The sequence below is a fragment of the Trachurus trachurus genome, assembly GCF_905171665.1.
Source record: "Trachurus trachurus genome assembly, chromosome: 19".
Classification (NCBI taxonomy): domain Eukaryota; kingdom Metazoa; phylum Chordata; class Actinopteri; order Carangiformes; family Carangidae; genus Trachurus; species Trachurus trachurus.
This window is the reverse complement of record NC_139913.1, coordinates 384,290-400,546: the sequence shown is the minus strand read 5'-3', so window position 1 is coordinate 400,546 and position 16,257 is coordinate 384,290. Positions and strand designations below refer to the sequence as shown.

Below are 16,257 nucleotides of genomic sequence, written 5' to 3'. Positions count from 1 at the left end.
TTAACACTGCTGTGCTAACAATGATATGAAAAAAGTGTTATAAAAGTGAACTTATTGAAAGGGTGCTAAAAGTGCACTTGATAAAAGTAGCTGCAAATACACTGACATTAAACTTATATTTAACACATTCGAAGTACATAATAAATAAATATACTAATCAAACATTTATATATATTTCAGTGTTAGTATATTTTATATGAATATACTTAATATGAATTCAAGTATTAGTACTAAATAGTGTACTTTATCTAAGTAAACTGAAGTACTACTGAGGGAATAATATATTTTTAATTAATACATTTATAATATATTTTTGGTTTACTTTATTTTAACACATAAAGTCAAAATGTGCTAGAAATGTACTTTCAGAAAATTAAGTACATTTTTAGTACATTAAAGTATATTACTTTTTTACCTGGGTAGTTCTGCACACTATCCTGCGTCCTGGTGTGTTCCGGTCATCGGCCACCATGATGTTTGCTGCTGTTTTGTTTGGCTCGATTACATGGTTTTGATTAAATGATTGTTGTTGCCGACGATAGTGACCTCGGAGACATTTAACAATTTATTTATTTTCTTTCCTGGTTTCCTTTTTCTTTTGTGGGGGGGCGGGTTTGATAATTGTTTAATTGTTCTCCTCTAATTTGTATTTGAATATTTTAAGAAGACTTCATTATGTTGGTTTTGTATTATAAATAATATATAATTGTTCTTGGTGTGTGTGTGTGAGGAGGTCAGCTAGACTGCGGCCATCTTAATTTTTCCCTCTCTCCCTGTGGACAGGTGCTGTAGTCCAGCGCGGCGGCCCAATCCCTGGTGGTGGCTTCTTCACTTCTCCATTGCGTGTGTATGCAGTGTCACGGGTGATATTATTTTTCTTGGTTTGTTTCTCCTTCCCCTTGGTTTGGTTTAAGGTCGCCGTGGCTGGCCCAGCCCTGTCCATTCCCCTTTCTTTGGCCCAGTCTTTTGTGAATGTGAAATATTTTGGCAACTATTGAAGTTTTATAGAAACAATATTGTGACAATAAATTATTATTCTTTTGATACCTGAACTCTCCCCTGTGGTGATTCGAGCCTGCGTGACCTTTTTCATTTTTATAAAAAACAGTAACTATTTCCTGGGGCGAAACTCCCCAGGTGGCGTTGTTGGCAACCACTCACTACTACTCACCACTCCACCTCGCCACATTATGTTCGGTGTAATAAATAACTTGACAGGATGACCAGGTTTTCGTGTCACAGCTAGTCCAACTTTACTTAGCTCACAGACCATAATAAAACATGGCTCTAACCCGGAAGTGTTGTTGTGCCCCCCACACGGTTACCTTTCACCTTAAAGTCACAGTAACACATAACAATACATTACAATAGCAATACAAGCAAAACAGTACGACATACAAACAAACAGTAAGACAGTAAAAGATCCAAAATGACTTAACTCAGCCAAAGGCCAGGGTAAACAAGTGGGTCTTAAGGCATTTTTTAAAAATAGAGAGGCTAATCGCAGGCCGCACAGAAAAGGACAAAGCTTTCTGCAGTGTGGGAGCCACAACTGCAAAGGCTCGATCTCCTTTAGCTTTAAGGAATGATTGAGGAACGTCCACTGGTCGGCTGACCTAAGGGCTCTGGAGGGTCGATGCACATTAACGTCGAGTTAGGATAAATATTCTGGGGCCAGTCCATACCGAGACTTAAACACCAATAAAAGAATCTTAAAATCAATCCTGTTGTTATATGCTCCTGTTTCTTTGTCCCAGTTAAAGGACAATTCCAGGTAAATTCAACTCGGGGGTGTAGGTTCCTAACATTTTAAGTCTAAAAGAAGGAGTCTGAAGATTTTCAGTTTAATCGCTCCTGTTTTGCGGTAGTTGCGTCTGTCCCCGCATCGCCACGGCAGCAATGAATGGGAGTGCATGTAAGTTCCGCTGCTTAGGCCATTTACAGTAGCCTCGTAAACCAGCCTCTGGCGGAAATGCAATTCATTTCATTTCTCAGGAGAGTCTGGCCTCATCCCCGTTGTAAGCGTTTGGCCTGAAACCCTCAGAAGGCCGAGCCAATCAGCGTCGCCGCTGTGATTGACACAGCACGTTGGCCAATCAGGGACCGACTGGTGCAACGCCCCGTCACTACACCAACTTGCTGATTGGCTGAATGGGGTTGTCTGTCAACGCTACTACTCCCACCCAGCTCCCGCCCACCCCAAACGCTTACAGCAGGGATGAGGCCAGACTCTCTGAGACATGAAATGAAATGCATTTCCATGAGAGGCTGGTTTACGAGGCTACGTTTACATGCCTCAAAGCCGCAATTTTTTCCACAGACAGCATCAGATGGAGACTCAAACATGCACCGAGAAGTTTATTTACTTCAAGCAAGCCGACATGTTTGTAAAACTAGATCTAATTCAAAGTCTCCCGGAGTCTCGCGCGAGACCCAGTTGCTGTGTGTTCAGGTGCAGTGGGAAGCTACCGTTTGTGTCATAAACACAGGAATATCAACTCTTTACTTGCTTCAAGTAAAAAAAACTTCTCGGCGCATGTTTGAGTCGCCATCTGACGCTGTCTGTGGAAAAAAATGTACACTTGAAGCAAGTCAAGAGTTGATATTCCTGTGTTTATGACACAAGCGGTAGCTCCTACTGCACCTGAACACACCAGCACTGCAACTTCGGGCTCGCGCAAGACTCCGGGAGACTTTGAATTAGATCTAGTTTTACAAACATGTCGGCTTGTTGAAGTAAATAAACTTCTGGCTGCATGTTTGAGTCTCCATCTGACGCTGTCTGTGGAAAAAAATTGCGGCTTTGAGGGATGTAAACAGCCTAAACAGCGGAACTTACATCCACTCCCATTCATTGCTGCCGTGGCGACGCGGGGACAGACGCAACTACCGCAAAACAGGAGCGATTAAACTGAAAATCTTCAGATTCCTTCTTTTAGACCTAAAATGGTAGGAAAATACACCCCCGAGTTGAATTCGCCTGGAATTGTCCTTTAAAACCAGACTTAAACCATTCACCAACATTTTCCTTATCTAGGAATTCCTGCAGTTGGTTTAAAACAACTTTTTCTAAGACCTTGGAGATAAACGGGAGTTTGGAAATTGGCCTGAAATTAGAAGAACCAAGGGATCCAAGTTTTTCTTTTCAAAAAAAGGCTGTACTGTGGCATGTTTGAAGGCGGCTGGGACGCAACCAGAGCTGAGACACAGGTTTTTAAGAAACAAAATAAAAGGGTTAAGGGTTAAAACTGTTGAACTATTTCAGTGAGAGCAGAAAGTGAAACAGGCTCAAACTGATGAAAAACAGCTGAGCTTGCTGTAGGAGTTGCGGAGTCCTGGGCATGCTGGGGGAGTGAGGCTCTAAGGACCGAAATCTTATTGGCAAAGAATTGCAAAAAGTCCTCACACAGAGAAACAGACGGTTGAACAGATGCGGGGGGAGCTGAGGAAGCTACATCCTGGAGGGAGGAGTTCCGCAAAAGGAGCAAGGTCACCTTCACGGAGCCAAAAAAAGGTAAAAAAAGTCATTCAATAAAAAAGTCTTGTTGGTGAGGGACCTCACGTTCAACAAAGCCAATTTGAGATTAAAAGTATCTGAGGGTGAAGCATGTTTCAGTGTGTGGAGGTCGGACGGTCCACGCCGCGACTCCTGGTCTGAGCTCGCCAGCTGGTAGGAGGCAGCAACAGCTGATCGGAGTCAGCCGAACAGCTGACGCTGCCAGGGCCGTTGACGTCAGGGGGCACCGGCCGGATCCATCGGGCTCTTATCCTCCTCGGTCGTACTTGCAGGGCGGGGGAGACTTAAAATGATAGGAAAATACACGCCCGAGTTGAATTCGCCTGGAATTGTTCTTTAAGAGACGGGCTGCTGCGTTCTGCACAAGCTGTAGACGGTTTAGTTCTGATTGGATCTGAGACATCCAGGAAGTGTCAATTAGTGTCACAATCAAACACACGGCCAGACCTCAGTGGTGGTGGGTGAGAAGCAGTGGACTGCTGGTGCCTGTAGGGGGGGCTGTTACGGGAGGGAAGCGTAGAAGAAGGATGACAGGGACAGGAAGGTGAGGAGGGGGTTTGACAGGTAAACAGTCACGCGTGTGGGGTTGTTGCTGAATATTTCCCGCAAGCAACTTGCTGCCTAGGGAGCTTGGGTGAACTCCATTCCTGCTAAAAAGGGTCGGGCGGTTCCAGAACAAATTAAAATTGTCAATAAAACCAAAGTTGTGGATTCTACATGCGGACTGAAGCCAGGTGCTGAGGGCAAGGACTCTGCTAAAACGCTCGGATCCATGGATACGTGCCGGGAGGGGGCCACTAATGAAGACAGACCTGTTAGATGTTTTTAAAAGACTAAAAAGGCTGCTGAAGTCCTAGTCTAGTAGGAAGAGGGGGGTATCATGCACGGAAATATACTTCTAACCAGTGTTTCTAGATTGTAAAAAATGTGTAGAAAATGATGAGCTATGTTAAAAAGTTGTCAGAATGTCCCATGTATCATTTTTATGCAAATTAGTGCCGCCATTATCGAAAAAACCTAATTTCACTATATCTCAGCCAATATTGCAGATATCTGAACAAATAAGGTGTCTAGACCCATGTTTTGAGGGTCAGAGATCACAATAAAACTATTCATAAAGTGATCACATGTTGGTGGCATGATAGTAAGCAAACCTAACCCTTTTACCAATTACAAAACACCAATATTGGAGATACCAAATAAGGTGTCTAGACCGAGGTTGTTGTGTGTTTAACCAAGGTTTATTTGGATGAAACATCATAATAGAACTCTTTTATAGAACTTTTTTATGTTTGAACATAAGTTCTGAAAACTCACCTAAAAGACCTAATGTGTCTGTTTGGCTCTGATGTGTTGTTGTGTACAGTGTGTGCGTGTGTTGAGTTTGTGGACTCTGGATTCAAACAGCAGCTGTTTATCGTCTCTGCTGCTCCCGACCTTTGACCCCACCCGCCCCCTCCTCTGTGTTACTGTGTGTTGCTGTGTGTGTGTGTTGCTTCTGTCTCTGCAGCTCAACATGTTGTTGCTTCATTGTGTGTCGTCCTGCCGTTGTGTTGTGTTGTTGGACTGTAAACTGAACTGTTTGGGATGAATAAAGTTGTTTGAACTTGAACTTGACTCCTCATGTTTGTGTTGTTATCTGATTGTAATGTTGTGTATCAGTATTAACTCTGACAAACATTCAGCTCAGATCACCAGTTCTGTTTAAATATTTTATTTATTTTCCTACAAGAAGTTACACTTTAAAAATACAGAGTTACAACAACAACAACGACAACAGCTGCTTCACTTTATCACATTAATAAAGATCTCCAGTCTAAACAACATTACACAACATTACACAACGATGCTCCAATTACTAGTTACGTAACAGAAGCAGGTGAAGCCTCGTCTGATTGGTCCGTCGGGTGAAGCCTCCTCACTGCAAAAACTCAACATCTTTCCAAGAATATTTGTCTTATTTCTTGTCCAAATGTCTCATTTCTAGTCAAAACTAACTCACTTGAAATAAGTAGAAAAATCTGCAAGTGAAAGCAAGTTTTTTGTGTTTGTAATAAGAAAGATAAACTTGCTCCACTATCAGATTTTTCTACTTATTTCAAGTGAAAATCTGCTTGAAAGAAGTAAAAAGTGTCTAAAAACAAGCTGCTTTTTATGTGATGAGTCTTATTTTAAGTAGAATTAGATTTATTTTGACTAGAAATAAGACAAAATTTCTTGGTAAGCTTTTGAATTTTTGCAGTGGCTCTGATTGGCCCGTCAGGTGAAGCCTCGTCTGATTGGACCGTCAGGTGAGGGTCAGTCCTTCGCTGACGGGCATGTTGATGTGCGCGGTGAGCAGCGGCGAGCTGCGGCCCTCGTGCAGCACGAACACCTAGATAGACAGACAGACAGACAGACAGATAGATAGATAGATAGAGCGATAGATGAGTTTATTGGTCACATGCAAAGCTAAAACCAAGGTAAAAAAACAGTGCAGTGAAATGCAAAAAAAACAAGCTCTCGACTGTACCAATGAAACACAAAAGTAAATTAAAAAAAATATATCATACCTCACATACCCTCACTCTCACACACACACACACACACACACATTTTAAGATAAAACAATTGTAAAAACATCGCTCTCAGTAATAAATAAACTAAGATAAAAATAAATATAATAAATAAGGAAGCCCATGATCCTCGCTGCCCGTGGGAAGAAGCTCTCTTTCAGCCTTTCGGTCCCGGCTTGGAGGAAGGACGGCCGTCTGCAGCCACGCACCTTGATGATGTCGGACACGCCCTTGTCGCTGGTGCACTCGACGAAGGTCTCGACGGCGTAGACGAGGCCGGGCACCAGCAGCGGCACGCGGAGGAACGGCCGCCTCATGCGGTACAGCTTCTCGTCGAAAACTTCTCAAAGGTCATGAAAGAGAACTACACTGGAAGTTCAAACAGTTTGATGTCTCATGATTCCCCACAGAAAGGAGCTGTATTTACTGATGCTTTACAGATATAATACAGAATAATTCAGAACAAACTTGTCTTGTTATCTCTCCAGTGAACATCTGGATCAGAGTCCTTTTAGAAACCGACTGTTAACATTCAGCCAATCATCTCTCTGTTTACAGACCTGCTGGTCCAGCCAATCATCTCTGTGTCCTCCATGTACGGGGTCTCCCAGGCCCAGCAGCAGGGTTATTCAGGAGTGTTGATGGGCTCCAACTTCAGCATCAGCTGCTCCATCCAGCCACAGTACTCAGGAGGCTCCTTCCAGCTCACCTTCACCTCCTCCAACACAACGGACAACTACACCCAGCCAGCTGTCAATCACTCCGCCTCCTTCCTGTTTCCTGCTGCAGAGCCCGCCCACCAAGGAAGCTACAGCTGTGTTTATCACCTCTACGTTTTCTCTCATGACTTCTCCTCTGAGAGCCGTCGACTGTCCCTCACCGTCTCAGGTGAGTTGAAGCACATTTCACCTGTCTGTGCTCAGGGGCCCATTGTCTCTTCATCCGTCTATGTTGCTGTAGTGAAAAGTCCACGACAGGAGAGGATCCAGTGAAGGTACATGAGCACCATGATGGTAAGAAACTGGGTTTTACATGATGAGTCAGACGTCAGCAGGATGACTCAGCTTCACCAGGATCATGTTTGGTAAACTGCCTGTAAAGACGGTGATTAACACTCACCTGAGACATTTCAACCAGACACAGGCTGGAAGGAGACAAGAAGCTTCAGTTCATCCTTTCAGACTAACTCTGTCCACCTGTTGTGTCTGTCCAACATCGTCAGAGCACAGAGACGATCAGACGACCTCATTCTCTAAGAACTGACTCAAACATGTTGAGGTTTGTTTAAAGTCCCCCTCCCGCGACCCTTTTTGGTTATTTTAAAACCAGCAGCTCATTAGCAATGCACCTCTGGAGGGTAGACTTTTTTTTTTTTTTTTTTAGACTTTTATTTATTTGCACATAAAAAATAAAACAAAACATTTACTTATCTCTCTTACAAGTAAGAAAGATATGAAAAATAAATGTGCAGGTGAGGTCTGAAACCTGAAAGGCTTATAACATGACCTCACCTTGATCTAACACATAATTGAAGCACAGTCAAGAAATAATAATCGCATACCTTGTGCAAGGTATAGATAGAAAATAAAATTAAAAAAGAAAGGAAGGAAGGAAAAAGATGAAAAAAAACAGGGAATATGTTGGTAGTAAAAATAAAAGTAGTAGTGATGATAACAGCACTAAATAAATAAATAGACAAAAAAAGAGATGAGAAAAGAAAACGAGATAAAAGAAGAGAACAGATGAATTAAGTTCAAGTAAACACTAAAAATGGAAAAGAAAAGAAAAACAAAAAAACAAAAACATGGGGCACTAGGGAAGTAGAATTAAAAGTCAAGCCATGTTTTGATGTTCAGTTAATTTTAACAGTAGTTTCTTTTTAAATATTGCCAAGGAGGAAGAACTATCGGCTAATTGACTATGTTCATTCCATAACAGAATTCCTCTGTATTTGATGGTGTACTGCCCTCTGGTGGTATTACAACGGGGGCGGTGTAGGTGACCTGCTTGTCTTGTAGCGTGCGAGTGGAAACTTGAATTTGTGCGAAAGTATTGTTGAAATTGATTTGGTAATACGTGACTTTGGTGCATTGCTTTGTAAATGAAGATACTGATTTGCAAGATATTAATATCAAATATGGTTGAGATTTTCAATTTAGCAAACAGTGGGGAGGATGGAGCTCTGAAATTTGAGTTTGTGGCGGTTCTAACGAAGCGTTTCTGAAGTAGATGGAGCTTATGGAGATTGGTAGGATAGGTGTTAGCCCAGACAAGATTGCAGTATGTTAGATATGGATATATTAAACTGTAGTATAATGTAAGTAAGGTGGATCTGTTGAGGAATGAACTGATTTTTCTAATGATTCCTACAGATTTTGATACTTTTTTTGCAACACAATCAATTTGTTCTTTCCAGTTACATTGTTCATCCACTGTGACACCTAGAAAGCGAGCAGAGGATACTCTAGTGATTTCAATTCCCTCGATTAAGAGCTTTGCTTCTTTCGGATCACACTTTTTTCTACCTGAAAATAGGATAAAATTCGTTTTTTTAACATTTATGGATAGTTTATTCAATTTGAACCATTTGGAAAAGGCTAGGAGGCCAGTGTTGGCCTCATTTATTAGAGTTTTAAAGTGCTTGCTGGAAAGAACAAAGTTTGTATCATCCGCAAATAAGATGGGAAAAATGGTATTTGATACTGATGCTAGGTCATTGATATAAAGTAAAAATAGTAAAGGGCCAAGTACTGAGCCTTGGGCCACACCACATGTCAACGTAGCAATGTTGGACTTACAATTGTTTACATATACATATTGTTGTCTGTCAGTAATATAACTTTTTAACCATAGGAAGACATTACCCTGAAAACCATATCTGTGTAGCTTTGACAATAGTATGGCGTGGTTGACCGTATCAAAAGCTTTTGACAGGTCAAGGAAGATTCCTATAGCATATTCATTGTTATCCAATGCTGTAGAAATCTTATCAACAAGATCTAATAGAGCCATGTATGCAGAGTGATTTTTACGGAAGCCATATTGATGGTTGTATAGTATATTATTTGTATTTATATGGTGCAAAATCCTTTTGTAGACTAATTTTTCAAGGATTTTTGACAAACAGGGTAATATTGAAATTGGGCGATAGTTAGTGAATGTACTTGGGTCGTCTGACTTGAAAACAGGGATGACTTTTGCTACTTTGAGATCATTCGGTACTACACCTGTTTCTAAAGATAAGGAGAATATAAATGTTAATGGATTTATAATAATGCTTTTGATCTCTTTCACAAGAGTTGTTCTAACTTCATCATGTCCTGCAGCAGTGGGTTTCATCTTGTCAATTAAATCTTGGATCTCGCTGCTCTTAGGACGATCAAAATGCTCAAAAGGGGGAAAACAACCATCAATATGGTCCAGGGGGCTACCACCTGGGTTTTTAATTTTTTTAGCAAGAGAGGCACCTACATTTACAAAGAAATCATTGAACTTACAGGCAATCTCAAGTGGATCAGTAAATGTTTTCCCGCTGTCAGAGAAGTATGTTGGAAATTTTGCCATAGATTTCTTTTTGTGCAATAATTGATTTATGATTGACCAGGTTGCTTTGATGTTATTTGAGGACTCTTTAAATTTTTCAGCAAAGTATTTCTTTTTTGCTGATCTAAGTAGATGAGTAAATTTGTTTTTATAAGCTTTGTAATTCATTTGATTAAGGGGTGTAGGATTCTTTAGGAATATTTTGTAGAGTTTATTTTTTTCCTTTGAGGACTTATGCAGCCCTGGGGTGAACCATGGCTTGTGAGAGTCCTGTCGTAAGGCCTTTTTAGCAGTGATTAGGGGAAAACATTTATTGAAGGCAGTGTTAAAGGACTCCATAAAAGTTTGGTAAGCACTATTGGAGTTGGTCTGAGCATACACATTGTCCCAGGAAAGATCACTAAGAGATTGTTTGAAACTGGCTATATTTCTTTCATTAAATTTACGGTAGGTTACTTTAGTATCAGGATGAGCGTCCTTATATTCATCAAACACTGTAAATTGAAAAATAGGAAAATGATCAGAGATGTCAGAATAGAATATTCCTGATTGTAAAACTTTGTTTAGAGAATTTGTTAATATATTGTCTATTAGTGTAGCAGATCTGTCAGTCACTCTAGTGGGTTTATGTATGATAGGGTAAAAATAATTAGAGTACAGATTATTTAGAAAGTCTTGAGTTGGAGAGTGGGTTTCGCTTTTGAATAGGTTGATATTATAATCGCCAAGGATATAGCACATTTTGCCCTCTTTCGTTATTCGATCTAGGGCACTTGCCATGTAGTTGTTAAAGTTGTTTATGTCAGAATCCGGAGGACGATATATACAACCAATGATAATCTTACGTCCATTTTTGGGCAGGGTTAATTCAATAAAAATAGACTCTGTGTCAGCGCCCTCAGAGTTTACTGACAGGTCTGCTCTCTGTACATAGTCATAATCGTTACGGATATATAATACTACACCACCACCAGTTTTGTGTCTTCTTGTAGAGTGTAGCGAGTTATATAAAGGGAGCTCATAAAGGTTAATTGTGTCTTCTGAAAGCCAAGTTTCTGTTAGTGCAATAACTGAAAAGTTATAATTAATTGAGGATAGTAATTGGGATAGGTGGTCATAGTTTTTTGGGAGACTACGAATGTTGAGATGGAAGGCAGAGAATAGGTAGTGGTCAGATGGAAAACATTTAGTCAGGTGTTCAAATTGCTTCTCATTATAATATCTGCAGGGTTCCTTCATACCTTGGATACTGTTTGCATCAGGATCAACATCACTTAGATTGGTCTTAGTCACCACATCGAGATCAAATGGGTTGAATATCATATTCTCAAAAGTAATATTATTAGTAACATTGGGTATGTTGTTGTGTGAGAGACAACTACTGACATCCTCATAGTCAGAAAATGGAAATAGAGCTATACAATTTTCACAGGTCCATGATACCCAGAGTTTAGAGTTCAGCTTGGAGACCAGTGAGCATTTTGAGTGATAATTTAATTTGCATAAACCACAGGTAACGGGTTGAGATTTTACATTATTTTGGCATTTGGGACAAATTCTGTTTACACTTGTGCCAGTTGGCATAATTAAAAAGGAACATCAGAGGAGTTGAATTAGGTGGTCTTGCCACCTCTGTAGTCGTGGGCATCATCACTTAGGTGTGGAGGTAGCAGGGGTAGTGGCGGCTGCAGGACTGACAGGGCTGGTGGGGTTGTAGACAGGCTGGCCTTTCCTTCGCGGTGGGTGGGTCACCAGCTGGTCATATTTCAAGTAGGCAATGAGTCCCCTGTCCCGAGCAGCGTACATCTCCGGGAGAAGCGCTTTCCTCCGCTCGCGTACTTGGGCAGAAAAGTCCTCATTTATATGAATGTCAGTACCTTTTAATTTTTTCGCATTCTCCAGAACCGTGGCTCTGTCCTTGTAGTTGAGAAACTTGACTATAATGGGTCGATGCCCTTTGCCGTTGGTGTCGGGCTTTCCTGTCCGGTGCGCTCTTTCAATGGCCATGGCGTTGGCGTCCAGTTTGAGGCTGGTGGAGATGACGGAGCGCACCTTATTCTCTGAGCTGGCCCAGGTTTCCTTTGGGGATTCCTCGATACCAGAGAAGATCAGGTTGTTGCGTCTGGACTGGTTTTCTAGGTAGTCAGTTGATCTGTCAAGAATCTTAATACTGTCACAGACCACTCTCAGATTTTTTTCTAGACGCTCACTATCTTCTGTGAGTTTGGAAATGTTGTTTTTTGATATGTCTATTTCATGTTGCGAAAATTGGAGGCTGTTTTTGAGCTCATGCAAGTTATTATTTGCTGTGTCCAAACGCTCGTTGTTAGAGTCCATCAGAGCCCTCACTAACTTGGTGAATATATCTGCTTGCTTCTGCATTAGGTCTTCATAGTAGGCTTTCTGTTGAGCGAGTTGTTTTTCCAGAAGCTTATTTTGTTCAGCTTTGTGTTGAGCTATGCTCTGGTTGACAAGTTTGCGCACTGCTTCCAGAGTGACAGGCTCCGTCCCCGGCTCTTGTCCTTTACCAGCCATAGTAGTTCACCGGCTGATGCGTCAGATGACGATGACGAGGTCGACCAATCACGGCGCCGAGTGGCAAAAACAACACCAGAATCCGGAAGAAAACACACAATCCTGCGCGAGCAGAACCGATTTGTAGCATACGCTAGTAAAGCTTTACTCGGTTAGACACACAGCACGCACACGCGGACGGACGAGCAGCGAAGCACCCGAGCCTCCCAGGGGTTAACCCGGCGTGCAGTTATGGGACACCGATCAGCATCGCCACAAGAGCAAGCCACAGCCAGCAGCCGTCAACCCGCTAGGACGACCACACGTGAGACACTTACCTCAGTGAAGTCGGTCGCGAGGAGAGGAGCGGCTAGCCGGCGAGTTAGCACGCACAGATCCCGGTGCCAGCAGTACAGAAGAAAGGGGAGACTTCCCTCTGAACCACCAACAAGGACAGTGCAACGACTCAAGCCAGGGCAGGATTAGTTCCGGAGAACGTCGAGCCAGATCATTAGTGTTACCCAAGAACAAACACCCGGGGCTTCCCACACAGGTAGGCAACAGGTAGCAAACACAGCACAGTACCGAGCAGCGTGAACGAGCAGCGTGAACGAGCAGGGAGCACTGCGCTGCCCTGCACCCGCCCAGCTTGCTGACAGCTGGACATTGTACAATTACCAATTCAGCGCGTTTAGCGTAAAACTCCACACTGGGATTCGATCCCAGACTGGAATATATGCTGCGTTCGATTGCACTCGGAACTCGGAAAGATCCAACCTCCGACTCGGAAAAATGCAATAGAACGGCCCTTGAAGTCGGAACTCCGACTCGGGAACTCGGGTGGGATCCAAGCAGCCCGAGTCGGTCGGAATTACGTCACAGCAATATGGCGTCGCACACCGCGAGAGGTATTTATTTATTTAGGCTATTTATTTTCCAACCTAGACATTTAAAGCAAGGGAGAAGTTATGGAAAAGGGAATATAGCCTCGTTCCATGCGTACTGCAGCAAGAGTTGAATCTGCACAGCTCACTGTGACACATGCAGGATTCCCCTCTCTGGTGCGTTCAAGACTGTGTGTTGCAGAAGTGGCGTTTCTCTTTCTCTCTCTCCCCCAAGTAGCTAATGTTCTTCTCCAGCAGTACTTTTTGATGCTCGAAAGACAATCAGCTTACTGTGGCCGGCCATGTTTTCCGAGGTTGCGCAATGAAACGCATTTACCTCGGAAGTCGGAATTTCCGACCGGGATCTTTCCGAGTTCCGAGTGCAATCGAACGCAGCAATAGTCCTTGCTCACGGTGCAAGCTGCTCTACCAGGTGAGCTATACCTGTTATACCTTGGCATCTACACCGAGCTGTCAAGCCTTTCACCTCTGAGCCAGATGCAGAGCGGGGCGGGAGCTTGTAGCACTAGTGCCCTCCCCTGGAGCTGTGACACGTCAACCCCAGTCTCCCTGAAACTGCCAGTTTGCGTCTGCCATTGGTTCACAGCAATTTGAAGGCAGAAAAACTCAGAAATGCAATTTTGCACTTCCTTTTCTGCTGATATGTGCTCTAACACAAGAAAAATGCCACAGGAACATGTGAAAAGCACGAAAAACATGATTTTCATGGGAGGGGGTCTTTAATGAAGCTGTTGTACTCATGTCATGTGATCTAACGTGATGACTGAATGTGTCTCATCAGATCCAACAGGTTATATCATCAGACAGGTCGTCCTGCCACTCGGTCTGCTGCTGATGATCGCTGTCATCTGTTTCAGCCTTAAAGGAGCTGGATGTAAGAAATGTATGGTAAGTAATCATGAAACCACCCAATATGTCACCGGAGACTAAAGAATCATGTTAATTTGAAATACTGATCTAACTGACAACATTAGTACAGCAGGAATATTCACATTTAAAAACACAAATCTACTACACAAATGTTTGTGTTTTGATTTTGTGTCTTGGCTCCAACTGAGCTGCAGCTACGGCTTCAGGCAAGGCAAGGCAATTTTATTTGTATAGCCCGTTTTTACAAACAGTTTGTCTCAAAGGGCTTTACATGGCATCGTAGCAACATCCTCTGTCCTTAGACCCTCACATCGACTGAGGAAAAACTCCATGGAAAACCCTTTTAACAGGGAAAAATCAGAGAAACCTCAGGGTGAGCAACAGAGGAGGGATCCCTCACCCAGGACGGACAGACGTGCAATAGATGTTGTTACAGACAAGAAAACAGTCAGCTAAAGCTAAAGGGAAGAATTACAAAGTGAAAGTTGGAAAAGAGGGAGGAAACGAGTGGAAATGGAAGCGACACGGTCAGTTCTTCTGTCTCGGGTCGTCATCGTGTTTGAAGCCTCGTGACGGAGACCTAGTGAAATATTTCCATTAGTGTCGGAGGCGGAGGGTTGAGTGTCCAGTAGAGCAGCAGGTCAGTGTAGAGGAGACAGAGGAGGCTCCAGCAGCATCTTCATGTCTGCTGCTGTGAGGAGCAGTGTGGAGTCAGAGTGACCTGATGACACGACGCTCAGAAAGTGGAGGAGAAAACTCAGACTGTGAAAACACTGAGCTGCTCGTCGTGTTGTTAATTCTGCGGTAAGACGTCTCATATTCTCTGTAAATCTCCAGACTACATCTCCTCTTTGTTATCCCCGCACGCTAATCATTATCCCACCCGACACAATGACTGGTTTCTCCTAGAGGTGCCTTACAGCCGAACAAACTTAGGCAAAACTGCCTTTTCTGTAGCCGCTGCGCATTCTCCGAACACATTGCAAAACACTTTGAAGTTGGCTTCTCCACCCTCCCTAAACAGATTCAAGCACCTTGTTGCCCAACAGTTTGAAACAACTTCTTGTTGCTTGACCGATTAATTGTAATTTGTTCTGCTTGCTATTGAGATTTATGTTATTGTGCACTTGTAGCCGATGTCATATGTGGCCCTCTGCGTTGTGTTTCTCACGGCCTGCCCTAGGTGGGGTTCGATCCCACGATCTCTCGCACCGGAGGCGACGATGCTAACCTCTTCGCCAAGAGGTTGACAATCACTTGGCAGGTTGGTTAGCACGTCTTTTATGGGTGGAGTGAGTGCACATCCGTTACACACTCATGCAGAGTAACAGTGTGTTGAGTTGATGCAGTCTAACATATTGGCTATAGAGAGGCATGTTCATCTTTACTGTAGAGCCTGTAGAGATTGTCTGAGTGAGTCTCGGGGTACCATAGCCACAAAGCTGGAGCAGGGCAGAGGTTAGTGTGTGGATATCTGGAAACAACGCGTTGCAGAAACAGTTTTGGCCACAGTCTTACGTACAGCTCCTTTAAGGTACCAGACTCACCTTTGTTGACCTGAGCTCTGTCTGACATGAAGCTCTCAGCTCCTGTATGTTGAACTGAAGTCTCTTGTCTGTGTGCTGCCACATCTCTCCAGGCCACCAGGGGGCAGAGTCCAGTCCAACAGGAGGCCATAGAGCTGCAGTCTTTCAACCTGGGTGTTTCCACAGCTGACGGAGGGCCAGCTGAAGAAGAAGGAGTCCAGGCTGCAGAGGAGGAACTTGTCTGACATCCAGACTCGTCAGCTGCCACACACCTGTCCATCAGCTCAGTCAACGATCCAGCATCGTCCCTCAGATGTTCCCTTTAGAGTTTCACTGAGATCCAGCATCGTCCCTCAGATGTTCCCTTTAGAGTTTCACTGAGATCCAGCATCGTCCCTCGGATGTTCCCTTTAGAGTTTCACTGAGATCCAGCATCGTGCCTCAGATGTTCCCTTTAGAGTTTCACTGAGATCCAGCATCGTCCCTCAGATGTTCCCTTTAGAGTTTCACTGAGATCCAGCATCGTCCCTCAGATGTTCCCTTTAGAGTTTCACTGAGATCCTGCAGGAGGAAATCCTCTGTGGTTTCATCTCTCCTCTCAGTCTCATGTGATCAACAGGTTTTTGCAGCACAGAATCTCTTGGAGAAACAACACTGATGTATTGGTTTAGAGACTGAAAGTACAGTGATGATGCTTTCAAAGGCAAAGTTATGAATTGTTTTTTCTGCATCAATTAATCTCATCCAAAGATGAGTGAAGAGCAAACACCTGGATTTTGGATCATCATCTTCAGGACTGTTGGGACTTTGTGAATCTGAGGCAGAGC

At 43.2% G+C, this 16,257-nt stretch overlaps 1 protein-coding gene across 1 annotated transcript in view; it reads left to right on the top strand.

Moving 5' to 3' along the window:
• LOC311002756 (uncharacterized protein) overlaps nt 1-15,675 on the top strand; it is a gene marked incomplete at its 3' end in the record, with an annotated part of 78,610 nt that extends 62,935 nt beyond the window's left edge. The window contains exons 2-4 of the mRNA XM_083994226.1: nt 6,631-6,960; nt 13,816-13,922; nt 15,544-15,675. Of these exons, the coding sequence (XP_083850352.1) occupies nt 6,666-6,960; nt 13,816-13,922; nt 15,544-15,675 (534 nt within the window). The 5' untranslated portion in view covers nt 6,631-6,665. The remainder of the gene's footprint in view (nt 1-6,630; nt 6,961-13,815; nt 13,923-15,543) is intronic.
• Between the last annotated feature and the right edge of the window lie 582 nt (nt 15,676-16,257).